The sequence below is a fragment of the Zea mays genome, chromosome 8, assembly GCF_902167145.1.
Source record: "Zea mays cultivar B73 chromosome 8, Zm-B73-REFERENCE-NAM-5.0, whole genome shotgun sequence".
NCBI classification, from domain to species: Eukaryota; Viridiplantae; Streptophyta; class Magnoliopsida; order Poales; family Poaceae; genus Zea; species Zea mays.
In genome coordinates, this window is record NC_050103.1 from 1,736,664 (window position 1) to 1,763,050 (window position 26,387).

Genomic DNA, 26,387 nt, shown 5'->3' on the forward strand with positions numbered 1-26,387 from the left:
TACAGCTTTGGGATCAAATTTGGAATTCCTACCTTTCTTCACTAGAATGTAACATTTACTCCCAAATACACAAAAATATGAAATGTTGGGTTTGTTATCGGTTAGAAGTTCGTACGACGTCTTCTTGAGGAGGCGATGAAGGTAGACCCGGTTTATGGCGTGGCAAGCTGTGTTCACAGCTTACGACCAAAACCGCTCAGGTGTCTTGAATTCTCCAAGCATCGTCCTCGCCATGTCTATAAGTGTCCTGTTCTTCCTCTCTACCACACCATTTTGCTGTGGTGTGTAGGGAGCGGAGAACTCGTGCTTGATTCCTTCCTCCTCAAGATACTCCTCCACTTGAAGATTCTTGAACTCGGACCCGTTGTCGCTCCTTATCTTTTCACCTTAAGCTCAAATTCGTTTTGAGCTCTCCTTAGGAAGAGCTTTAGGGTCCCTTGGGTTTCTGATTTATCCTGCAAAAAGAATACCCAAGTGAAGCAGGAAAATCATCAACAATAACAAGACCATACTTACTTCCTCCTATGCTAAGGTAGGCGATGGGTCCGAAGAGGTCCATATGAAGTAGCTCTAAAGGTCTTGTCGGGGTCATCACGTTCTTGCTGTGATGAGTACTTCCCACCTATTTACCTGCTTGACAAGCTGCACAAGGTCTATCTTTTTCGAAAGTTACATTGGTTAGACCTAACACATGTTCTCCCTTTAGAAGTTTATGAAGGTTCTTCATCCCAACATGTGCTAGACGGCGATGCCACAGCCAGCCCATGCTAGTCTTAGCGATTAAGCATGCATCTAGATCGGCCTCCTCCTTCGAAAAATCAACTAAATAGAGTTTGTCGTCTAGTACACCCTTAAAAGCTAATGAACCATCACTCCTTCTAAAGATAGACACATCTACATTGGTAAACACGCAATTGTAGCCCATATTACATAGTTGACTAACGGACAACAAGTTATACCCGAGCGATTCAACTAAGAACACATTAGATATGGAATGCTCGGAAGAAATAGCTATCTTTCCTAGACCTTTAACCTTGCCTTGGTTCCCATCTCCAAAGATGATCGAATCCTGGGAATCTTTGCTCTTGACGTAGGAGGTGAACATCTTCTTCTCCCCCGTCATGTGGTTTGTGCATCCTCTGTCAATAATCCAGCTTGAGCCCCCAGATGCATAAACCTACAAGGCAAATTAGGCTTGGGTCTTAGGTACCCAACTCTTGTTGGGTCCTACAAGGTTAGTTACAATATTCTTTGGGACCCAAATGCAAGTCTTGTCTCCCTTGCATTTGGCCCCCAACTTCCTAGCAACCACTTTCTTATTTTTACATGAAAGTACAAAATTAGTGTTGCAGGCATGAAAAACAGTAGCAAATTCATTATGCATTTTCTTAGGCACATGATGAATAACATTTCCCTTCCTAGGCCTACTTCTATCATGCACAAAAGTAGAACTTGAAACAATCATAACATGTGAGTCAAAAACATTATAACTCCTATTATAATGAAAATTTCTAGAATATTTTCTATTATGGTACATGAAAGCATGATTCTTTTGACTACTACTAGCCATAGGAGCCTTCCCTTTCTCCTTGTTGAGAATGGGAGCCCTTTGACTTGTTAAGTTCTTGGCTTCCCTTCGAAAGCCAAGTCCATCCTTAATTGAGGGATGTCTACCAATGGTGTAGGCATCCCTAGCAAATTTTAATTTGTCAAAGTCATCTTTGCAAGTCTTAAGTTGGGCATTAAGACTTGTCACTTCATCATTTAATTTTGCAATAGAAGTAAGGTGCTCAACACATGCATCAATATTGAAATCCTTACACCTATTACAAATCACAACGTGCTCTACACAAGGACTAGATTTATTAACTACTTCTAGCTTAGCATTTAAATCATCATTCAAAATCTTAGGAGTTTGAACACTGATAGATAACTCATTGCAAATAGATAACTCAGAAGATAGTAATTCATTCCTTTTAATCTCTAAGGCAAGAGACTTTTGAACACTAACAAATTTGTCATGTTCCTCATACAAAATGTCCTCTTGCCTCTCTGGCAGTATATCTTTTTCATTCAATGCATCAATCAACTCATTAATCTTTTCTACTTTAGCTCTATCTAATCCTTTGAACAAGCTAGTGTAATCTACTTCATCATCACTAGAGTCCTCATCACTAGAAGTAGAGTACTTAGGAGTTTCTCGAGCGTTTACCTTCTTCTCCTTTGCCATTAGGCAAGTATGGCGCTCGTTGGGGAAGAGCGACGATTTGTTGAAGGCCGAGGCGGCGAGTCCTTCGTCGTCGGAGTCGGACGAAGAACAATCCGAGTCCCACTCTTTGCCAAGGTGCGCCTCGCCCTTCGCCTTCTTGTAGGCCTTCTTTTTCTCCCTCTTCCCATGTCTTTCGTCTCCCTGGTCATTTTCATTATCGGGACATTGAGCAATAAAATGACCTGTCTTACCGCACTTGAAGCAGGAACACTTTCCTTTTGCCTTGTTCTTGTTTGAGTACTCCTTGCGTCCCTTCAATGCGGTCTTGAAGCGCTTGATAATGAGGGCCATTTCATCCTCGTTTAGCCCGGCCGCCTCAACTTGCGCCACCTTGCTTGGTAGCGCCTCCCGGCTGCTTGTTGCTTTGAGAGCATGGTTTGAGGCTCGTAGATGGGCATTGGGCCATTCAATGCCTCATCAACGTATCTTGCTTCCTTGATCATCATACGCCCGCTTACAAACTTTCCGAGTATTTCATCGAGCGTCATCTTCGTGTACCTAGGATTTTCACGAATCGAGTTCACAAGATGAGGATCAAGGACGGTGAAGGACCTGAGCATAAGTCGTACGACGTCGTGGTCTGTCCATCTCGTGCTTCCATAGCTCCTGATTTTGTTGACCAGGGTCTTGAGCCTGTTGTTCGTTTGCGTTGGCTCCTCTCCCCTGATCATTGCGAACCTTCCTAGTTCGCCTTCCACCAACTCCATCTTGGTGATCATGGTGGCGTCGTTCCCCTCATGAGAAATCTTGAGAGTGTCCCAAATTTGCTTGGCGTTATCCAAGTCGCTCACCTTGTGGTACTCGTCCCTGCACAAGGATGCTAGCACAAAGCATTCCGTTTTCAACGATGGTGTTATGGATTTGCTCATTAATGAAAACGGGATTGTCAGTACTATCAAAAAGCATTCCGTTTTCAACGATCTCCCAAATACTTGGATGGAGAGAGAATAGGTGACTACGCATTTTGTGACTCCAAAATGAGTAGTCTTCTCCATCAAAGTGCGGAGGTTTCCCAAGTGGAATTGAAAGTAAATGAGCATTTGAGTTAAACGGAATACGAGAATAATCAAAAGAAAAGTTTGAGTTAACCGATTTCTTTTTCTCGTCGTCGTCGTCTCTTTGGGAAGAAGAAGACTCATCGCTGTCGTAGTAGACTATCTTCTTGATGCGCCTCTTCTTCTTCCGGTCCTTCTTCTTATGATTTGAGCCAGAGTCAGTGGGCTTGTCGTCCCTTGGCTCATTGAGAAAGGACTCCTTCTCCTTGTCGTTGACCACCATCCCCTTTCCCTTAGGATCCATCCCTTCGGGCGATTAGTCCCTTTTGTGAAGAGAACGGTTCTGATACCAATTGAGAGCACCTAGAGGGGGGTGAATAGGTGATCCTATAAAAACTTAAACTTATAGCCACAAAACTTGGTTAAGTGTTAGCACAATGGAATTAAGTGGCTGAGGACCGAGCTCTTGTGAAACACAATGGTCACAAAGAAAACAAGCACAAGAGACACGATGATTTATATCGTGGTTCGGCCAAGTATAACACTTGCCTACTCCACGTTGTGGCATCCCAATGGACGAGGGTTGCACTCAACCCCTTTCAAGTGATCCAATGATCCACTTGAATACCACGGTTGTTTTCTTTCTTATACTCTTTCCCGTTTGTGAGGAATCTCCACAAGTTGGAGTCTCTCGCCCTTACAACAAAGATCAAAGTGAAAGCACTAGAGTAAGGGGGGAAGCAACACACACAAATCTACAGCAATACGCACACACATAGCCAAGACTTGAGCTCGAATGAATCGCAACAAGTTCACCACTAGAACGGAGCTCAAATCACTAAGAAAGTCAATCAAGTGCGTGGAGACGAAGTGTGGAAGATTTAGAATGCTCAAAGTATGCTTGGGTATCTCCTCCATGCGCCTAGGGGTCCCTTTTATAGCCCCAAGGCAGCTAGGAGCCATTGGAGGCAATCTGGGAAGGCAATTCTTGCCTTCTGTCGGGTGGCGCACCGGACAGTCCGGTGCACCACCGGACAGGCACTGTTCAGTGTCCGGTGTAGATCGCCTTCCTAAAATGGCACAACCGACCGTTGCAGAGTTGTAGTCGTTGGCGCACCGGACACTGTCCGGTGCACCTTGCCGACTGTTGGAGCGGGCCACGCGTCGCCCGTGGATTTGGCGGTCGACCGTTGCGCTGGCGGCCGTTGGCTCACCGGACAGTCCGGTGAATTATAGTCGTACGCTGCCGACGATTTATCAAGAGTGGCCAGTTCGCCAGAGCCCGGCCTGGCGCACCGGACATTGTCCGCTGCACCACCGGACAGTCCGGTGCACCCAGACCGAGCAGCAATTGGCTGTACACAACCAACCTTTTCCAATCCTTTTCTTTTCCTGATTCTAGAACTTAGACAAATATATTAGTACATAAAAACCAATGTACTAAGTCTAGAACCATACCTTCCTATCGATTTGCACTTCTTCCATCATTTGGCATATAATTACTCACTCAATACATGTTGGGCACTTAATCACCAAAATATACTAGAAATGGCCCCAGGGCACATTTCCCTTTCAATAGTCTGGTCAGTTTGACCAAAATCCGGTTGAACCGCCTCAGGGAGGCGGTTGAACCGCCCCTGGCAGATCTGTCAGCATGTCTGCCAGTCTGACTGGCAGACTGCTGGACATTATGAGCAGAGGGGTTAGGGACCAGTTTAACCGCCCCTAGGGACCAGTTCAACTGGTCTTGACCAGAAAGTTCAGGAGAGAAAACCCAGTTCAACTGGACCAGAGGCAAGTTCAACTGGTGTATGGTCAGAGAGGTTCACAGTTGAAGTTGAAGTTCAAATGCAGTTGAGAAAGCTCAACTGCAGCTGAAAAAGCTCAACTACAGTTGAAGAAGTTCAACTCAGCTGAAGTTCAACTCGGCTGAAAAAGCTCAATTGCAGCTAAAGAAGCTCAACTCAGCTGAAAACACATTTGAAGTTATAGTTCAAATGGAGTTGAAAGAGCTCAACTCAGCTGAAGTTCAACTCAGCTGAAAAAGCTCAACTGCAGCTGAAGAAGTTCACCTGCTTTTCAACAGGGACACTCTCAGTTTCTCAATTCTAACAACAGCCATACACAGAGTGACCAAGGGATTTTTGTTTTTCGAAATAGCTTTTGAATAACAGAGGCTTGAGCTTTGGCAAACACCAACCTTCTTTTTGGACCCCCTTGATAGTACGACGATTTCTATACTCAAGTTAAATAAAATCTAATTAAGTAAACTCCTTGAGTAATTGGTGTCTCATGTGTGATTTCTCCATACCGTTGCTTCATAAGGATCATAAACATCTTTGTCTCACCTTTTGAAGCAAACACAAATCAATCCTATGACTTGTACCATTTCACCATATATGAGTTCAAAACATGGCTTCAAGTCACCTTACTGATGCATCAACATATTATAACTCTTCATAGTTGATTAGTTCATTAACTTAGTGCAAGTACTCTCTTCTTCACCTTAGCAATGGTACCTCGGTCCACAAGCCATCGCTTGGCCTTCACCTTCGCTTAGTTCATCGAAGTCCTTTCCTTGCTATCTTCACCCTATCAAGCCATTCTTGAGTCACATCCTATTGAACATCCATAGAGAGAATCATTTCTTCAATATTGTGAACCTTGCTTAAATGTCTTCTAGATATAACTGTTAATATCAATCAAGCTCTAGTTTGATTCTCATAGAAGCATATATGGACTGATAGTAATATAGTCAAGCCAATTCACGATTTCTCATATCTTATTCACTTTGGCTTGACCAATCCTCTTAATCACTTCAACCTCTATTCTGATCATATGTATGTAGTGATTTCTCAGGTCTTGTCAATATATATATATATATATATATTCAAACCAATACAGAGACCATATTATATCTATTTTTGTTGTCTCATTGGTCATTTGACCTTGTGTTGAATCTTTGTTCACTGATCATTATACACTATTCACGTATGTTCATCATACTGAATTTCCTATTCAACACTTAGCAAACTTGTTAGACCTTTAAATGTGTTGTTATCCAAATCATCAAAACTCACAAAAGAGATGAATGCACTTTCATTCTTTCATCCTCCTCATCCTCATTTGTGCTTCCGCTATCACTTTCATTAGCCATACAACATATGCGGGAATCCAAATGGGAAGACAAACCTTTTGGAGAGGTGGATTCATCATTTGGTCTCCAACGTTCATTTTCTTCTTCTTCCTTCAAAGGGTTAGTTTCACAAGGACTAAAGGAAGTAGAAGCATCATATGAACTAACATGTTTGGACTCATCAAATTTATTTTTAATTCTAGTCCAAATATCATGTGTATCATGAATAGGTTCATCATATCTCATTATGAAGGCACGATAATCTTCTTTGCTAAGAGAATTACTTAAGATGTCATAAGCAAGATAATTTAAGCGTAAACATCTTCGATCTTCCTCGGAAACATTTTTCTTATCATAACTAGAAGGTATAATACTCTTGTCTAAAATTTATTCTAATTATGGGTCTATGGTTCTAAAAGCATTTATCACTCTGAAGCATAATTATAACAATCGGAAAGTAATATCTCAAGAGTTACCTCATTGTTTTCCTTCAGTGGTGTCTTCTTATTCTTTTGGGATTTTCTCTAAGCCATCACTTCGAGTTGTTAGACTCAATATGAAGTGCCTAGCTCTGATAACAATTGAAAGTCGCCTAGAGGGGGGTGAATAGGCGAAACCTAAAAATTATAACTTTAAACCCGTACTTGATCCCTCGATTAGCGGTTAGAACAAGAAACAATTACCGCAATATAAAACTAAGTCATTTGCTTGCAAAGAGTATTGCTTTCAAAGAATGCGAAATTAACAAAAGACAACTCAACTAAAATGTTTATGGAGAATGAAGCAAGAGGGCTTAGATAAGAAGAGGAAAATCGCAAGTTATTTCTTGCACGACGTTGCTTCTATATATGAGAATTTAACCCGAAGCAACACAAAGCAATATCAACAAAGAATAGTGCATGAGAACTTAGAGAGGGAGAAGACAAACAAATCACAAGCAATAAATACAAGTGACATGGGTGATTTGTTTTACCGAGGTTCGGTTCACCAAGAACCTAATTCCTGTTGAGGAGTCCACTAAGGACGTGTCTTTTCAACCCCTTTCCCTCTCTCCAACGGTCACTAAGACCGACGAGTGTTCCTTCTTTGTCAACAAAAGACCAAAGTCTCCGCAAGGCCAACCACAAAGATAAGGGGCTCTTGCTAGCTTTACAATGATTGAGAGTCAAAACTCCACGCTCAAATGATCACAAGACGTAGCACACACTTTCTCTCAATGATTTTCACAATGTACTATCGCTAAACACACACGAGTAGCTCTTTCTTGCTTGATCTCTCTTTTGTGGCACTTGTGAGGCTTTGATGTGTATAGAAGTGTTGCTATAGTAGATAGGAGTGAATACTGTAATACCGAAATTGTAAAACTTAAGAATGGAGAGTTGTCTCCTTAATTGTTTTGCATTCAATTCATTACAACATGAAAACACCTTATGTAGGTCAACAAATAACTAAAAAATATATATAAAATGTACATCATGTTGGAGTTTATGTGATGTTGCATGTATAAACAATAAAAATAATATCAATGAAGATATGTTAGTGCCAAACTTGGAATTTAGACCCAACTTACCACTTAGGAAAATAAAAAGGAAACAAATGACATGAAGAAATAAGGGAGTGCTAAATAAATATAAATAAAATATAAATAAATAAAAATACTATTTCATACTGATGAATAGTTTATTTTGTGCACTTAACATTTGTGATGGAACCACAACTCGAGTTTGAAGTTCGAAAATTAGAGTTTGAAATATGAATTTGAAATAGAGTAGGAAAAAGGAAAACGAAAACTGTGCTATTGGGCCAAACGATGCCATTCTGGCCCAGTTAATGTCTCAGTCGCGCCTTCCACTTCGTCTGGTGGGCCGAAATGCACCCCGCACAGCCCAACCAACCGGAACAACACCTATGTCACTGTCGTGTGGACCATCTGTGTCAGACTCGTCTCCTCCCCGGTAACAGAAGTTCCGAGTTTTCCTGGGAGCATCGCGGGTGGCCGGTGTGGGCTCGCCGGGATCCCCGGGCGGCTTCGGGACTTGGGGGTAGGGTATAAAGATTCCCCCGTGACCTGTTAGTTCCCTCCGCTCTCGCACAGACCCTTTTTCCCCGGAACAAAAATCACCATCACCAGAGTGTTATAGCGAGAAGGGTCGCCGTCGCCATGGCAGGGAAATCCGCCGCCGTTGGCCTACGCGTATCCCGACGGCGTGACCTCTACGGCCAACCATAAATTATCCCTGTGGCGCCTAGGGGATGGTCGAGGTCTTTGTGGGTGGCTTCGGCGGCGGGAGAGCGCAAAACTGCTCGCCGGAGTACCTACTCCGTCGCGGGGCCGTACATCACCATGGACGAAGGCCGACGCAGCAAAATACGTGGTAACATCTTATTCATCGTTTCAGTTTCATACTCTCTCGGGTAGCATCGATCCAAACGGGGGTATCTTACTAGTGCTCCTGGAATCGCTCACTGGAGCGGATTCTCGCCGCGGATTCGTTTCGCGCAGGGGGAAAATTGGCGACCAGATTCGGGGTAGTCAGGTGATCGCGCCCGTTTTTGGTGGCACAATAGGGTCCGTTGGCGCGAATACATCGGCGAGCAGGTCGGTGATGTTAAGCGCCACCGCCGTGGTGCTTGCTTGACCGCGGTGTGACACGAGGTTGAAGACGACGGAGAAGGTCATGTAGTCGTTGATGCCTGATCGAACGGGCGTGATGTGGGCTAGGTCATATAAAACCTGGGGTGTCGATCCGAAATCCTGCGGCTGGGATGGGGCTGCCTCATCCCTTCGTCGCGTTCAACCTGTGCCTCATATCTTCGATCGTGCGGCCAAGGATAGATCTTGGCATCTTGATATCCATACCGTAGATTGCCTGATGAGTGGCCGAGATCATATACCGTTTTGGGTGAGATTTAATCTAATCCGGACGGTCGGGTTTTGATCCGACGGTCGAGATGGGCGCATACCTCTTCGGCCTAGGCGTTTTGCGTAAAAGACCCCGAGAAATAACTGAATCAACCCGCCGTCCACCCTAGGGTTTGGCTGAGTCTGTGGATTACTTATGTTTTCGCCCCTGTGTTTCTGTTTATTTAGCACGCAGTCTAGACACCTATTAAAACTAGGAAATTCATTTAGAAAATGGTTTTTCAGTATAAATTAATTGCAGAAACATATTAAATTCCTAGAAACTTCATATTAGGTCCAAATTGATCCATTTCGGTTCCTATAATTTTATAATATTATTGTTTATCAAATAGTGCCACTGATTTGACATGAAAGCCATATTAAAATTAATATCCTAATTAATCTTTTATCCAACGCTTAAAACTTTATAAATTCATAACTTCTTCGTTCTAATTTCGAATTAACTCGTTCTAGTTGCGTCAGTCTCGTATAAATATTTACTATACATTAGCAACATTGATTATATGATATCCTATACTTTTATAATTAGGTAACTAATTTGACTAATCTATGTTTTCTTGATTAACATATTTAATCAGAGTTAATCTAGGATTTTAGTTGGGATCATCTACTGGTATATGATTCTGTGGTAACTTAGATTGAAGGTTGAGTTAGTTATATATTTTCTCACATAATTGATTTTAATCATCATAATATATAGTTTATTGATTAATCACTTAGAATCTGGTAAAACCATAACTTCTTAGCCATAACTCCGATTTTAGTGGTTCTCGAACCCACGATATCGTAGCTTCGCGTAGATCATTATTATTCAGTTTGTTCTTATGTTTGGTGTGATGTTAATTTTGTCTATACCATGTTTGTTTGTATTGCTACGACTAGCGCGAGGTTACGAGGATCTGAAGAATCACCCTGGTAACTGGAATCTCAAGTGCCAGGCAAGTTATGCCCTTGATGCACTTTTGTTACCCAATAATGTTCTTTATTATCACCATTTCATGCATATGTTTAATTTTGATGGGACCCAATAGGTCACCCTAGACTAGTTATCCCTTTTACCTTGTTTATCCCTGAATCACTTGGGTAGTTATGCTATTGCTCCATATGGTTTTGGGATAATATTTCATTATATCCATGTTCCAATTATTTTGTTATGTTATTTATGTTCATGATAAGATCATTATGTTAATTGGAACATGGAGCGACCACCCGGGAAAACAGTGCTACCACAAGGGTTTAATGGGACGCTCTTGGCTGATTAACTAGGAAAGCTAGTGGATGACTACCTTACCCGAAAGGGGTAAGGGCAGTAGAGGAGTGGTTAGTGTAGGGAGGTCCTTGGGTTGATTTTGCTGCGATGGCGGTCAGGCGAGGGATTCCTGCACTAGAGCTTCCTATAAACTGTAGCGGGTTTTCTGAAGCTAGTGGAACTTTGTAAAGGCCTCGTAGTGTTACCCTGCCTCGCCTCCTCGGTAGAGGTGTATGGGATTCATGACCCCTTGGCAGATGGATAACATGACTTGTGGGTAAAGATGCGCAACCTCTGTAGAGTGTAAAACTGGTATACTAGCCGTGACACGCTCATGAGCAGCTCGGACCCTCACATGATTAATTTATGGAACCTAAATTCAATTTGTCATATGCATTTGCATGAGATTATTTATTAATTTTTTTCTATTGTTTATTATGGTTTGGTATTTACTTATACTTAGTAATTGCTAATAAAATTTTGACCAACTTATAAAAGCAATGCTCAGCTTCAACCTCTATTTTGTTGATCAGCCTTACACTTCACATGAACTCCCACATTTGGTGAGTTCATGCACATTATCCCCACAACTTGTTGAGCGATGAACATGTGTGAGCTCACTCTTGCTGTCTCACACCCCCCACAGGAGAAGAACAGGTGGTTCAAGTGGAGCCACAACGAGGAGTTCGATTCGATCTAGGTGGCGTCTCCCAGTTGACTTTCTGGCGCCAAGGATAGATTTTAGATCCTGTTATATTTACCTTTTATTTTGTAAGACTTCCGCTATGTAATAAGTACTTTGATTATATTATGGCATTTATCTCTATACACTCTGTTATTATATATGTTGTCTTCTTTGGCGCATGTATGAAATGCACCCGGCTTTGTTCTTTGAAACCGAGTGTTACAAATACCCAACTCTTGTGTATGAGATAGATCAACGAATATCATGATGGGCTGGTTAGTGTGGCTTTTATAGCCCTCAACTACCCATATAGCCGTTGGACAGAAAGCAACAACTTTCTGTCGACGGGCGCATCGGACAGTCCGGTGCACACCGGATATGACACTGTTCATTGTCCGGTGCCTGCCACATCAGCCAACCGTTGGGGTCTGTAGCAGTCGACCATTGGATCCGACCGCTACCCAGACTGTCCAGAGCGCACCGGACAGTTCGGTGCCCACCGGACATACACTATTCGCTGTCCGGTGCCCTGACCACGTCAGTCGACCCATTGAGGTCTGCAGTCGACCGTTTGATCCGACCGTTGCTAGACTGTCCGGTGCACACCGGACAGTTCGGTGCCACAACCGGAGAGCGCCCGTTGTGGGTCTCTCTGCGTAGACTGCCCGATGTCCCACCGGACAGTCCAGTGCACACCGGACATGGTACTGTTCACTGTGCGGTGCACCACCATTGCGCTGCTTGACTGTCCTTTCTTGGATTTCTTCGCCAATACTTTTGGGCTTCTTTTGTTCTTGAGTTTTGGACTTCTCTGCTTATTTTTATGTCTTCTTTTGAGGTGTTGTATCCTCATTACTTTAGTCCAATCATCTTTGCATCCTGTGAACTACAAACATAAACACTAGCAAATACATTAGTCCACAGGCTGTGTTGATCATCAAACATCAAAATTTATTGAGCCAAATGGCCAGTGGTCCATTTTCCTTACAGATATATATGAACTTTATGCACCTGAGAAAAGATCAACTAGACAAATTAGTTAGTCCATAAGTTTTGTGATGATCGTCAAACACCAAAATCGATTATAGGAGATGGTTGAGGTTATTTTTCTTTCAATATCTGATTATAGTTAGATTTAAACAAACATAATTTAACGTTACGAGTTACTTCACGTTACGAATACGTGAATCAAACAGCACTTGCGTGTGTGTGGTTAGACCCGTTTTCTCAGCCCAAGATCACCACCCACTTTCCATCCAACGAACGAAAACACGGCGCACCAAACGTCCAAACCTTAAAACTGACGGAAAGAGAAGACCCACCACATCCCGTTCACTCTCTCCTCCTCCCCTCCGCTCCCTCCCAGTCCCAGATCCCGATTCGCCGCCGCCTCCGGCAGATCCAGCCAGCAGCTCCCGCCGCAGAACCGCCGCGGGCGCCATGGAGAAGCCATGCTCTCTCCTGGTCCACTTCGACAAGGGCTCGGCATCGATGGCGAACGAGATCAAGGCGGATCTGGAGGGCAGCGATGGCCCCGCCAAGGCTGACGCCATGCGCCGCGCCATCTCGCTCCTCCTCAACGGAGAGACCCTCCCTCAGCTCTTCATAACCATCGTCCGCTACGTGCTCCCCTCCGAGGACCACACCGTGCAGAAGCTTCTCCTCCTCTACCTCGAGATCATAGACCGCCGGGATCCGGCCGGCCGCGCCCTGCCGGAGATGATCCTCATCTGCCAGAACCTCCGCAACAACCTCCAGAGCCCCAACGAGTACATCCGCGGCGTCACTCTGCGGTTCCTCTGCAGGCTCTCCGAGCCCGAGGTGCTCGAGCCGCTCGTGCCGTCCGTGCTTGCGAACCTGGAGCACAGGCACCAATTCATCCGGAGACACGCTGTCTCCGCGGTTTCCGCGATCTACCGCCTCCCGCATGGTGACCAGCTCATCCCCGACGCGCCGGAGCTCGTCGAGCGGTTCCTCGCATCTGAGCAGGACGCGTCCGCGCGGAGGAACGCATTCCTTATGCTCTGTGCCTGCGCACAGGACCGCGCCGTCGCCTACCTGCTCTCCAACGCCGATCGAGTCGCTGAGTGGCCCGATCTGCTGCAGATGGCCGTTGTGGATCTTATCCGCAAGGTCTGCCGATCACAAAACCGTGCCAACAAGGGAAGGTATATCACCATCATTACGTCGCTGCTCTCCGCAACCAGCACTGCGGTTGTTTATGAATGTGCTGGTGCCCTGGTGTCACTCTCTTCGGCACCCACGGCTGTGCGGGCCGCTGCCAACACCTACTGCCAGTTGCTCTCGTCGCAGAGTGACAACAATGTGAAGCTCATTCTTCTGGATCGCCTCAACGAGCTGCGAACCCTGCACCGGGATGTCATGGTGGGTGTGGTGATGGACGTGCTTCGTGCACTGGCCAGCCCCAATTTAGATGTCAAGAGAAAGGTTCTCGATTTAGTTCTCGATTTGCTCACCCCGCGTAATGTTGAGGAGGTGGTGCTTTATCTCAAGAAGGAGGTGGTCAAGACGCAGGCTGGAGACCTCGAGAAGGGTGGCGAGTACCGCCAGATGCTGGTGCAGGCCATCCATGCTTGCGCTGTTGAGTACCCAGAGGTGGCTGGATCTGTAGTGCACCTCCTCATGGACTTTCTTGGTGATACCAATGTTGCTGCAGCTGTTGATGTTGTGCTGTTTGTACGTGAGATCATTGAGACCAATCCGAAGCTGCGTGTTTCCATGATCCAGAGGCTTATTGATACATTCTATCAGATTCGGGCATCCCGTGTCTGCTCATGTGCTCTCTGGATCCTTGGGGAGTACTCCCTCTCTCTATCAGAGGTTGAAAGCACCATTGCTACCATTAAACAATGTCTTGGTGATCTGCCATTCTACACTGTCTCTGATGAAGGGGAGGTAACTGATTCCACCAATTCAGCCCAGGCGGTGGTGAACACTGTCACTGTATCTTCCAGGAGGCCTGTTGTTCTTGCGGATGGCACTTATGCCACACAGAGCGCCGCTACCGAGACCATTTCAGCCCCATCAGTTGCTCATGGGTCATTAGCATCTACCCTGAACCTCAGATCACTCATTTTGTCAGGTGATTTCTTCCTGGCTGCTGTTGTTGCATGTACCCTGACCAAGCTTGTGTTGAGGCTGGAAGAAGTGCAGCCATCCAAGGTTGAATCAAACAAAGCTTGCACTGGAGCATTGCTGATCATGACATCGATTCTGCAGCTGGGCCAGTCTTCTTACCTTCCCCACCCGATTGATAATGATTCATATGACAGAATTGTGCTGTGTTTGAGATTGCTTTGCAATACTGGTGATGATGTCAGGAAGATTTGGTTGCATTCATGCAGACAGAGCTTTGCGAAAATGCTTGCTGAGAAGCAGTTCAGGGAGACAGAGGAGATGAAGGCAAAGGCACAGATCTCTCATGCCCAGCCAGATGATCTTATTGATTTTTACCACCTGAAGAGCAGGAAGGTAAGAAAAATTGCTTTCTTGTTGATTTTTCACTTATAGAAAAGCCAAGATTGTCTTTGCTGAATCTATTTGTTGATATCATCAGAGCTCTGAAGTAAATTCTTATTATCTAGAGTATAAAATGCTGCTCTATATCCAAAAGTGATGAACTCTTTTTCATTCACTTTACATAGAAAAACAATTAGAATGTGATATGACACTAAAGTGATAAAAGCATCCATCGACTGCAGTTCCTACGTTGTATTACAACCCATTTTAAGTTTTTAACATTTTATTTGGTGGTATTTAAGAGTACGTCAACTTATAATTTATGAACAATAACTTGTATGAAATCTCCCCAACTCCCTGAAGCTATAATTTGTCACCGCTGACACAAATTTATCTCTCTTTGCTTGCATATAATCTGTTCTGTATAGTCTTGAGCAGGCCTTTTTCATGCTCTTGTGATCTGATTGTGTGCAATGTTTGCATGGTCAACAAATGTATGCTCAAACTTTCTGCTGTAGTTCATTGAATTCACGGTCTTGTTTGATTTAAACTTCTGGCCCATAATTTAAGTCATGTTGATCCTTCAAGAGGTAATATGTTAGTAAACCTTTGTCCGGGAAAAGGGAAATCACGTCTTCTTTGGTAGAGATAAAGACAAATAATTTTTTGAACACTTGTGCCAGTGATGATAGATAAATTGCCTTTAAGTTAGATGCACAAGTTGACCACAAATTGTTCATGTGTACATGTGTGGTGTGACTAAGATCTGCTCTTAATATTTAATATGGTTATGCATGCCATAAGTCTGGTGTTGTGTATTGGGCTTGGATGATACCTTGCCACTTTTAGTGTGGCCTTCACATCTGTACCTTCAGTTATTAAAGCATGCTATTTTGTTATCATAGGGCATGAGCCAGCTTGAGTTGGAAGATGAGGTGCACGATGATTTGAAGGCTGCAACTGGTGGGTTTACTAAGGATGCAGATGATGCAAACAAGCTCAACCGCATTCTTCAGTTGACTGGGTTCAGCGATCCTGTGTATGCTGAAGCATTTGTAACAGTTCACCATTATGACATTGTACTTGATGTTACTGTCATTAACCGCACAAAGGAGACACTTCAGAACTTGTGCTTGGAATTGGCTACAATGGGAGACCTCAAACTTGTTGATCGCCCTCAGAACTACACCTTGGCTCCTGAGTCTAGCAAACAGATCCGTGCTAATATCAAGGTTTCATCAACAGAGACGGGGGTTATATTTGGCAACATAGTTTACGAGACTTCAAATGTGATGGAACGATCAGTGGTTGTCCTAAATGATATTCACATCGACATCATGGATTACATCTCACCTGCTACGTGTGCAGATGTTACTTTCCGGAACATGTGGGCAGAATTTGAATGGGAAAATAAGGTAATATGCTTCTCTGTACATTGCAGTTGTGAAGTATCCTTAAACTGTAGTCTCCTTTATGATCAGTGTTATTCTAGCATGTAAGGTTTAAATAACGGGTTAAGACATTTAACGGGGCCTTCTCCAGGAACTATAAAATGCTATAGCAGTAGCAGGATATAGCAAAACTATTTCATTTAATGGGTTTATAGAAAATTTGAAATTTTTTATTTAATTATGCATGGAAACATTTAACCAAGTAAAATTTCTTGAACGTGAATACTCAACCACATGTATAGGGTTGTAGGATAACATGTCTCCACATCTATTGCTTAACATTTATCAAGTGAATCAAAGTTCAATATGTTCATATTTATTCACATTCATTATCCAACATTTCGATAATTCTACAAGGGCGTATTACATTGTTTATTAAGGAACATAATGGGGAGATATATATTATAGTCTTATGAAGTAAGGAATGAGTAGTTGCCTTGATTAGGATTGACTGTGCTAAATAGGTCAAATAGTAGTTTTTGGCCTAGCTAAAGCGTCACTAGCGATGATAGTGGAATGACTGGTAATGTTGTAGCGGTAAACTGTATGAAAAATCTGTAGTGGTCTATTTAGAGCCATTTATAAAACCGATTCCAACTTCTATAAACTATTATCCCCATGATTTATGCAGTAGTTAGCATTACTTGGTCTATATTATTGATGCTAGTCTGCTGCTACATACCATGGGACCATATATCTATGCAGTAGTTAGCATTGCTTGATATATATTATTGCTGTTAGTCTACTGCTACCTGTTACCTTGTAGAAAAGCTGTCAGCAATTGTGGAGTAACTAAAGTTTTTTTTAGTGTTTGGTTTCTCCAGTCATTTTTCATGCAAAACAAACAGCATTAGTTTCTTTTATTCAAGTGGATGAGAGAAAAAAATGTTTTAGTTTGAAATCTTTTCTGTTTTTATCAAAATGTTCTTGGGAAGATATCTCTGTGAACAGCCACATATGATTGTTGCTCCATATTTTTGTGCACCATGTTGAATTTGATATATTCAGTTGCTGTGTATTGGTATTGACCTGCCCTGTTGAATCTGTATTTCATTATTATTTTTTTCTGCCATGCTCCTTTCTGTTATGTCTGGTTAAACCTTATTTGTGATTGGTTTCACTTCTTTTGCTAAGATTATTGTTTCTTGTTTATCAGGTGGCTGTGAATACTGTGATTCAGGATGAGAAGGAATTCTTGAATCACATTATCAAGTCAACGAACATGAAATGTCTGACACCACCGTAAGTCATTCAAAAAAACTGGCCATTCATGTTGATCTGCGGATGAATTTATTACTTCACTATATTGTTAATTTTATCTATATTAGCTTAGGCATGTAGATCTGTGTTCATTCTTGAACCCATAACCATGAATATGACTAGTAACTAGTTAACTCATGCATGTCAGAGTGCATATGAAAATTTCCAGAGGTTAGATTCTTCAACTACTGTCCTGAAATTCGCAGGCTAGTCTAGTACCAATCTAGTTTTATTTCAACGCAATGATAGTTTTATTTCCCCAAATTAGCTAGGGATGGACTTTATGTTTTTGTGCAATTAGATGATGAATGAATTAATTTAGTTAACTAAAATTGGTATAAGTTTTGCCTTCTAGACTTGAGGGGATGGACATGGTGTATTGGGTGAATTTCTGTCGAAATATTTGCTTGTCCTCTGAAGTTGTAACCCTTCTTCATTCGTCACCAGGTCTGCACTGGATGGGGAATGTGGTTTCCTTGCTGCTAACCTTTATGCAAAGAGTGTGTTTGGCGAGGACGCTTTGGTGAACATCAGCATTGAGAAGCAACATGACGGCAAGCTCAGTGGCTACATTCGAATAAGGAGCAAGACCCAGGGAATTGCACTCAGCTTAGGGGACAAGATCACTCTCAAGCAGAAAGGTGGCAGTTAACTGTGACAAGTAATCGCAGTTGTATCATCATTTTTCGCATTTAGGAAATCCACGTGCCAGAGAGAGACCAGTGCCGTGGCATTGAACTGAGTATAAATGCTTTTTTGTACAAAAGGATCGATCAAGGAGAGAGATAAGAGGACAGTTATGAGGAAGTCACGAAGTTGTCGGTCGAAGATATATGTTGCTGTAGTAACGAAGCTGTTCCAAACTTCCTTGAAATAGTTGTGAAGTTTATGTTGATTTCTCGACAGGTAGTTCAATTGTGATCTTGTACTACTATTATGAATCCCTCTTGTTTTAATGTTTTATTTGCCTTTATTTTAGTTGTCTGGACTTGGAAACAGAAGCTTGGAGGCGGTGTTGTCACGTTATTTTTGTAGAGATGAATTGGAGCTCATTTTCTGTTGCATATAGATTTGCCAATTGTGTTAGGGTACTTTTATGGTGTTTATTTAAGAAATGAGGTAGTCCATTATCTTTTTACTCAGTTTCTTTGGTTTGTGGAATAAATTGACGATGAGACCCCCTAGAACTTCTTCCCTACTACTACATTACTAGGGCCTAGGCAGTGATCATGATATGGTTGATTGCGTGGTGACGTCTGACACTGCATGCGTTTATTCAAAGGAAGCAGGCGGCAGGCATGCTGTGCAGGCGCAGCCGCCAAAAATATAATAAGGGAGAAAAAGGCAGCCGGGTTATTGATGAAAGCCGAAAGACACGCAAGATTTAGAATACGTGTCACCCCTCGGCGCAATTCGAGCCACATTTCTTGGCCTGTAGACAAAACCCCTGCCACCATTCCCGCTTGAAAAGCCCGGCAAATCTGCGCGAGTTTTGGCGATTGCATTCCGGCGGGAATTTCTCTAGATTCATATTCGTATACTGTACACAACAGATGGCAGCAGAGAGCTTGCCCAAGCAGCAAGTCGCGTAGCTCCATCGCAAATGCAAGAGGTACTCTTTGCATTCCTCATCGTTCCCTGGTCAGAGCCTCAAGGTCTCTGTGGGACTAGAGTTGCAATCATTGGATGCATGCATTGCATTCCAATGCAATGCAAATGGATTATATTGCGGTCAAAATCGAGGCCACTTCCCACCATTTCTTGCTGCTACACCTCCCTCCGCTCCTCCCTCTCCCTCTCTCTATATATATAGACAGATAGAGATAGAGAGGCATACAAGTGAAGTGAGCCAGTCACAAACAATTCCAGTTCCATTACATCCCGCGCCGCGCCACGCCAAGCCAAACCAAAACAACGTTTGCAGGACGCGGACAGCGGACATGGAAGACCTCGCCGCCTCGCTCACGCCTTACCCGCACAGCGCGCCGCTCTACCTGCTCTACGACGCCACTAGTATCGCCAACGCCAGCCGCGGGCTAGCGCCGCCGCCGCTCCTGGGCGACGGCGACGACGACGACGGCGGCTTCGAGTTCGCCACGACGACGACGCTTCTTAACGGCGGCGGCGCGGCGCTGCGCGCGTGCGCCAGCGACGTGTCGGCGGCGGCCTTCGCGGGCGAGCTGTTCCCGCTGAGCCTGCCGCCGCGGCTGCAGCGGCGGCCCGCGCGCTCGGCGGGGGCCTCGGCCGCGACGTCGCCCACGCCGTCGGCCGCGGCGCTGCAGGCCGGATGCAGGAAGCACAGGGGCTTCGACCCGTTCGCGGCGGCGCTGGAGAAGGTGCGCAGCGACGGCGGCGCGCCGCGCGCGAGGTCGCTCTCTCCGCCGCCGCTGCCGCTGCGTGGCGCTGCAGCACAAACGGACAGCAGCGAGTCGCGCGCCGCGGCGAGGAAGGGCGGCCGCGGTATCAGGCACCTGCTGTGCAGGGCCTTGATGGCCAGCACCGCTGCGGCGCCCAAGGCCCTGTGGCCGCGTAGGAAAGACGGCGGCGTGTCTTACCGTACAGGTCTGCTGGTCTGCCTCGGATATGGCGTGTGATCGAGTGGGAGGAGCCGCCGCCGCGTCCGTCGTGCGTGCCTCTGCCTCTACGGTCTCTCGGCTTGGAAATCTCTCCGCCCACCTTTAGTTGTCAGGAAGGACTACAACATAGCGCATAAAAATGTAATATTTGGATGGTTTGTGACAAAGCATGTGATCGCTATCAAAATCTTGTGCCATATGCTGCATTTGTTTTTGCGACGAGGATGGGACGGAATGGCTTTGCGCGGATTTGATTTTAGTGGACGGTCGTTTTCGTTTGCTTGAGAGGACAGAGCTATGTTAGCTATCAGGATCTTAGCTACTAGTTTTCTAAAAACTAGAACCATAGGTGCTCCGTTAACTCATACCGACTACATGTTTTCTAAAAACGCTAGGTGAAATCAAATCCTTTTAGTGAGCAGATCCATAAATATTTGCTCCATATTTATGTGCTCAAGTTTAGTTATTTGATCCTAGACTTTCTCCTTTACAATATAATACTTAATTTCATTATTTTTTGGTAGTGGTGCTTGGCTTACTGTTATAGAAGTAAAATACTACTAGTTTATTATCACATTATAACTTTAGTAGTTTATTATGTTGTTTGCCACTTTTAAACTGGGTACAAATTTCTGTAGTTGCATAGCCTGTCCCATGACCTTATAATATGCAACAAACTCTCCATACATTGCCGCTGATGCAGTCATAGTTTGTTTTGAGCTTTTCCATGATATTGTTCCTCCTATAGTCTAAATATGTAATTTAGACTTTTTATATTCTTCATACTACATAATCTAAATCTGGGTATCCTATAATCTCAACGATACACGATTTTCTATATGTTAACATGATGCCTTTTGTACCTTACAAACATCACAAGTCTTTCTTAATAGATTTCTAGTGTTTTATCCTTAGATTCTTCTAAAACATGCCGAGCATCCCGGTTATGAATGCCGAGTCATGGTAAGTACATATTTGAGCATACATCATTCTTCTAACAGTTGAAGAGTATGGTGCTGATTTCATTCGATTGATCACATATTGGTTCCTAGGGCCCAGATCATTCCCCAACTTACCTCCCTTAACTACTGGAGCAGGTCTGCAATTACACACATACCGAGTTCATGAAACTCAATCATCTATGATGATTATCCCAACATGAGCACCAATCTGAAGCTAAGTTGAACATAGACTTGACTTATACCTGATTCGAGTTTCATCCATACATTAATACAACTGGAATATTCATATTATATAATGATACCAAGTGTGCCAATAAAGTTTTACAATGTTCCACTTAGCTATAATATAGAGAAGCACTAAGGAAGAGGCTCTATCTGGTCAACTATCTCAAATGTATCTAGTTTGGTTTCTTTCAGTAGATTTCCAAATTCGCATCCCTCATGGCCTCACGAAGACGCTGGCGGATCTCCAAACCGTTTGGCTTTGTCGGGCAGATCAACATGTCCTCGAGCTCATCCGACGACACCATCTAGAAAAGAGGAATGTGGTAGGCCACGAGTGTGATTGGAAGCTCCCCTAAAGACTTAGGGGCTACTGTTGAAGATAAAGCAATATAGGTTACATGTAAAACCCAAATAAAATATGAGGAAGAGGTAAACTCCCAGACATAGAAATCAAACCAACGATTCTGTCTCACTCGACCCCAACCTCTTAGGGTCGGGGTGCAACATGGGATCCAAGAAACTCTGCGTTGCCTTAGCCTAGACATCGAGAGCGTGATCGACTCCCTCGATCCAATAGAGGTGTTATAATACACGATGGTTACTCCCCGAGACATGCGAAAGTGTTAAGCCCTGACATGAGAGTAACCTGATTGACAAACGTAATGTATAGGAACCGGGCATGCGGTCATTGACGCAAAGGACATGTCGATTGACCATTCGAGAAAGACATATCGACTAAGTATGGGGAGGCCATGCCACGACCACCCACGACCCAAAAGGATTAATCTGCAGGGCAAGATCGGATTTAACAATATCGCGTGCTACCACAACAACACAACAGGAGGAGAGCACTAGGAACTCTTTTCACTCAAGGACGAAGGTCACCAACAAAACAATAGGTCAAAGCCTTGCTCCGTCCAGGTGGGCGTGTAACATGATCCCCTCCTCCTTGGGATATAAAAGGAGAAGGGAACTTTCAAAGAAGGGGGCGATCACGATAGCGCCTGCTTGTAACTCCACGAAACACTTCACTTCCGACACTAGAGGCCCGAGCCTCGAGCTCCCCCTCGACCAAGCTTTGTATTCCCCCTTATACAAACATTGGTGCAGGGTACACAAATACCCAATGCACATAGGTACATTTGTCACCCAAACCAGTACAAAAACTTTATGTCATCCTTGCATACCATCCACACAGGACGCACAAAGGAGACAAATTACTAGTTGGTGTACCTGGAACACCGATAAGTTACAATATCTTTTACCCCTTATTCTACTTGTTGTTCTAATGGGGTAGTAACACAAATTTTATACTTTGATGGGATTTGTTTGAATCGATCAAAAACCAAAGGGTTCTTGTCGGAGAGGAAAATCTCCGGCTGGGTGGCGGAACGCACCCGCCCTAAATCCTAAGATGAGGAGGGGGCCTAAGCGTTTTGCCTGTCTGCTAGGTGGATTCGAGATGAGCACAAGAACGCACAAGGGTTTAGAGTGGTTCAGGCCGCCAGAGCGTAATACCCTACTCCACTGTGTGTTGTATTGAGTCTGTGAACTTGAGAACTTGTGAGTCTAAGAGTCTGCCTTGTAACGTTGTGTGCCTTCCCTTTTATAGCTCAAGGGAGGCACATACAAGGATGCTAAGCCCCGACATGTGGGCCCAGGAGCAAAATGGAAGGAATACATTATAGGAGTAACTAATGCCAGTAACGCCTGAGCAATCTCCAGGCGCCCTGATGTCCGCAGTCCACACAGTATTGATACGCGACAGCTACTTCCTTGGTAGCGTACGAGTAATGATGAGCGTAGTGCACGTGGCAGTATGGGCGTACAGTCTGCCAATGGAATGAACAGGCACGCCGCCTGCAGAACGGACTGGTCGCCACCTGCTAGCGGAATGGACAGGTCGCTGCCTGCCAGCGGAATGGACATGTCTCATTAAATGTGGAGGCGGCACATCGCCTGCCAGTGGAATGGACAGGGCTCAATAAATGCAGAGGCGACACACCACCTGCCAGTGGAATGGACAGGCGGCGCGCCTTATCCGCAATAAATGCAGAGGCGGCGCAGCCCTGAAGCCCTACGTCAGGCTCCGCCCGTTGGCTTACGTCACATGCAGTAGGCCACGTGGCAGCATCGGGTCTCCGCCTGGGCGGGGAGCAGAAGCGTATACGATAAGGTCCGGACACGTGTCGGCTCTGGACCCCCGCCTGGCCTTGATTAAGGCCTGGGTATTCTTTGGCCCAGAATCCCGGGACCCTGCTGTGGGCAGCTCGAACCCCTCACAGAGGGGTCTGGATCCCATCCTAGGGGTCCGGTGGGATATCATCTTCTCTGGCCACGTGGCAGTCTTGGAACCGTCCACTTGGTGGGGTCGGGTGCTGTTGTGGGCCCAGAGTAGTCGCCCGAGGCTGGGGCGAGCCATGGTCTCGTCCCACACACAACTCTTTTACCATGTGACTAAAGATAGCCGCGTGGGTACTGCGTCTTCATACGGTAGTAAGGGGTACCCCTGTTTTAGGGTACTGACAGTGGCCCCCAAACCCACCTCAGGGGAGGATGCGAGCCTGCAAGTGGGGCCAATAGCCTGATTGGTGATTGGCGCGCCGCTTCCGTGCATCTGCTGACGTACTCACCATGAGTCCGCCTTCGGTCACGCCAACTGCCATATTTGTCTCCGCGGCTGACTGACCCGCGGCCCCCACGCCTAGAGGTTTCGTCGGGCCACGCGTGGGGCGCCTCGATACCGCTGCATTGGTTTAAAAAATTGGCTTCTGTCTTCTGCCGCGGCCCCGAGGAGGCGCAGTACCGGCGCGAGCGGCGGTTCGCTCTTTCCGCACCCGGGATCCGGCACCCAAGGAGTATGACTCGTGGGCCTGGGCCCCCGTGTCATAGACTGGGTTGTTGTTTCTTGCGGCGGAGATGAAGAGGCGCGCTACCACGGGCAATGGTTCGCTCTTCGAGCGCATGCGGCGGTTCGCTTTTTCCGCATTCGGAGACCTGCACTCTAGCTGTATGACTTGTGGACCTGGGCCCCCGTGTCAGGGACTGGGCTGCCTGGGTGTCAGGTGTGCGTCGGACGAGATTTCCTGTAGCGTCTCAGGGCGCGAGCGGGAGAGTCTGCCTTGAAAAGGGATTCACCCCGCGTGCAGCAGTTACGCCTTTGCATTCTCTCCCAATCGCTGCGCCCTTTCGCCTTCGAGCTCTCTGTGCCCCTTTGCATTCGCGCTCTCCTGCTCTACACCCGCGCCGCCGCCGACGCCATGACTTCGCTTGGCCATCCCGAGTGTTTCCAGTCTGAGGGGGCGCTCAACCTGGTGCGCCACCTGCTCGGATGGAGCGCGCCGGTGCACACCGGAAGGATTCGCGCCGACCCCACTCCTCTCGATGATCTCGCCGCCGGGGAGTTCGTGCTCTTCGTCTCCTACCTCTCCTGCGGGTTGGCGCTGCTGATCTCGCCTTTATTCTTGCTGCTGTTGGAGGAGCTCGGGCTCCAGCTTCAGCACCTCACACCCCACTCCATCCTCTAGGCGGCCATCTTCGTCCACCTCTCCGAGATGTCCGTGGGGGTGGCCCCCTGCACCTCCCTCTTCCGCCATTTCTTCGTGTTGGTGAAGTCTAGGAAGGCTAAGGACCACCTCGGCGCCTACTACTTCCAGACAAGGTCAGATTCAGCTGTGGCCTACATCCCCACCCTCGGCGGCGCAAGGTGGGAAAACTGGCGCGTCGACTGGGTGATCGCCAGCACCGAGGCCAATGACTGCCTCGTCCTGCCGAGCGACGGGCCAGCACTCGACCGGAAGCAATGGAGGGTGTTGGGGACTTGTTCTCAAATTCTATGAATTAAGAACAAGGCAACACAAAATGTTAAATGTTAATGTCCTTCGTCCTTCGAAGCATTATTTCCCTTAGGATATAATGATCTTCAGACGAAGGTTATGAAGTACATACCTTCATCATCGCGATATATGCTAATAAAAGAAGAAGCTTATGAAATATAAGAGGCAAGATAAGCAATCACATGACATTATTAATTCATTATCATTATATTATTCTAAAAAGACAGAGACAATATTGAATTACAGATGTACCTTTGACTCGATAGAAGGCAAAAAGTACAAGCGTGACGCAAAAGCCAGTACAAGCCAGCGTGAGCAGTACGGGGGTACTGTTCATCTATTTATAGACACAGAACGCAGCCTGTGAGAAATTACAGTCATGCCCTTTACATTTACTATTGACTTATAGATAAATCTATGAGGACTAGATAGCCTTTTCCCCTTTAAGTCAGTTCCTTTTTTCGCGATTGAGTCGAAGCTCCCTTGCGCGTAGCTTCGGAGCAGCGGCAACCTTCGTCACGATCATGTTCTTCTCATCGTGTATTCTTTTAACCTGAGTCCGAAGGTGCCTGTCCATAAGCCATACTTGGAAGACATTGTTAAATTACGTTTTTGAGGACCTTCGGAGGACGAAGGCCCCCAACAGTAGCCCATCGCAGTATTAATTTGTTTAGGATAACGAATTCATATTGCGACATGGACGAAGGCCTTAAGCCGAAGGTCCGAAAAACACCTTCCCTTTGCTAGAATAGCAACAGTCAATGACAGACGGGACCCTCCAATTTGGAGCGTGCCGAGCGTATAAATAAGAACTCGCACCAACCACATTTGGTACACTGATTGTGCCATTTGCTTTGTTTTCTCAATTTTATAGCTCTTGCTCACTAACGCTTGCTAGTTTCTCAAGCTTCCTGAGCTTCGGTTTAAAAGACACATTTTCGTCATTTCCGAAGGAAAAATGTCTCAAGACAAGAAGATTGCTGCTGAGATGAAGCTGACTGAAGAGGAGAAGCTCTTTGAAGAGAAGAAGGCTGCAAATCCCTATATAGCTGGGTTTATCAAGTCAATGGCAAAATCAAATACAGAGAAGATTACTAAGGAAATACTGGAAGGCCTGTCTGAAGATACCGGTGACAGTGATGATTATGATGCTGAAAGCGGGGGAGAAGATTCTAAGGATCGGCCGTGGAGGCCGAGTCATACAATTTTTGGGAAATCAATGATTAAATAGAGTCATCTTGACAATATGAGAGGAAGGTACTTTCGGGATATGTCTATTGTGAGAGTTGGTGGAGACAACAACGTCCCTGCCCCCGAGGAAGACGAAGTTGTGATTTACC

At 45.3% G+C, this 26,387-nt stretch overlaps 1 protein-coding gene across 2 annotated transcripts; it reads left to right on the forward strand.

The window, feature by feature from the left end:
• The first annotated feature begins 12,512 nt into the window (after positions 1-12,512).
• On the forward strand, positions 12,513-18,590 carry LOC100383446 (Coatomer subunit beta). Of its 2 annotated transcripts, XR_556802.3 has the most exons (5): positions 12,513-14,749; positions 15,643-16,152; positions 17,345-17,430; positions 17,896-18,354; positions 18,428-18,590. XR_556802.3 is itself a non-coding variant. In NM_001176096.2 (4 exons), the coding sequence occupies exons 1-4, from the start codon at positions 12,698-12,700 to the stop codon at positions 18,098-18,100; spliced, it is 2,853 nt and encodes a 950-aa protein (NP_001169567.2). In that variant the 5' UTR covers positions 12,593-12,697; the 3' UTR covers positions 18,101-18,524. The 2 variants fall into 2 exon arrangements, 1 of the variants encoding a protein (NP_001169567.2); NM_001176096.2 differs by having other exon boundaries at positions 12,593-14,749; positions 17,896-18,524.
• Positions 18,591-26,387: the final 7,797 nt, after the last annotated feature.